Source organism: Chrysochloris asiatica, unplaced genomic scaffold (assembly GCF_000296735.1).
Source record: "Chrysochloris asiatica unplaced genomic scaffold, ChrAsi1.0 scaffold00014, whole genome shotgun sequence".
NCBI lineage: Eukaryota > Metazoa > Chordata > Mammalia > Afrosoricida > Chrysochloridae > Chrysochloris > Chrysochloris asiatica.
In genome coordinates, this window is record NW_006408532.1 from 7567086 (window position 1) to 7568286 (window position 1201).

Below are 1201 nucleotides of genomic sequence, written 5' to 3' on the forward strand. Positions count from 1 at the left end.
GGGAGAAAGATGAGGTTTTCTGTTCCCGTAAAGATTTACAACCTCGTAAACCCTGTACAGGGACACTGTGAGTCAGAACCAACTCCACGGCACATAACAACAACAATATATATATATATTCTGGTGGTGACATGGAGTCAGTTAATGCCATTTTTCCATGAACTTTTTGAAGCCCCTTCGTATTTGTATGACGGATCAGATACATAAGACAGTGTCAGTGCATCACCAACCCTTTATAGTCTGGACTCTACAGTAGGTGCTCATGGATACATGAATGGGCAGTGGAGAGTCTGGGATCCTGTTCATATGGAAATAGAGGCTTCTATTTCCGGAAGGTTGGCAAGACTCTTTAGTATAGATGATGAAGGCATCATGGAGCCTGTAAGTTTTGCAGCTTTTTCAGCCAAACTTCTCAAATTAAAAATGATAGGGAGATACAGAGGTTGAGTCTCAATGTGTGTTGTCCAGGGAGAAGAAGCTGCTGGTGAGTTCTGAGGACTATGGCCGAGACCTAACAGGTGTTCAGAACCTGAGGAAAAAGCACAAACGGCTAGAGGCAGAATTGGCTGCTCATGAGCCGGCAATTCAGGTGAGGAGGTGTTCTTCTGGCTGAGAGGGTGAGAGGTTTGAGTGGGGCCCAGATGACAGACTGAGAAGTCCTTGTCGAGTTCACTGAGGTCTCTGCAGTGCCATGACCCCTCAGTCTACACCGGGAAGAAGTTGGGAAATTGACATCGAGGCCTTTTCTTGGAAAAGCCTCAAGACAGGAACCTAGAAGCAAGTGGCAGAGGAACTGCCCACTGCTAACCTACTTGTTCTTGCCTTTCAGGGTGTCCTGGATACTGGAAAGAAGTTGTCTGACGATAACACTATTGGAAAGGAGGAGATTCAGCAGCGGTTGACACAGTTCGTGGAGCATTGGAAAGAGCTGAAGCAGCTAGCAACAGCTCGGTGAGTAGCCAGAGCACATTCTGCTCTTCAGTGCTGACACTCTGCTTCCTGAGCCACCTCTGAGAGTTTGACACTGAGCTCATCCCATATATAGGCATATATAGGCATCTATATATGGTTCCAAAATGTCATGTTGGAGAACGCAATCTGTCATGTGTAGTACACAGAAAGCTTGACAAAAAGAGTTACATACCACCGTCTTTGCGAATATTTTTAAGCATAGATTTACCTGTCAGAATCAAAATTAGAG

The 1201-nt window shown here is 45.5% G+C and overlaps 1 protein-coding gene across 1 annotated transcript in view; it reads left to right on the forward strand.

The window, feature by feature from the left end:
• Positions 1-1201, forward strand: part of SPTAN1 (spectrin, alpha, non-erythrocytic 1) — a 93127-nt gene that overhangs the window by 77447 nt on the left and 14479 nt on the right. The window contains exons 42-43 of the mRNA XM_006834837.1: positions 469-589; positions 830-951. Of these exons, the coding sequence (XP_006834900.1) occupies positions 469-589; positions 830-951 (243 nt within the window). The remainder of the gene's footprint in view (positions 1-468; positions 590-829; positions 952-1201) is intronic.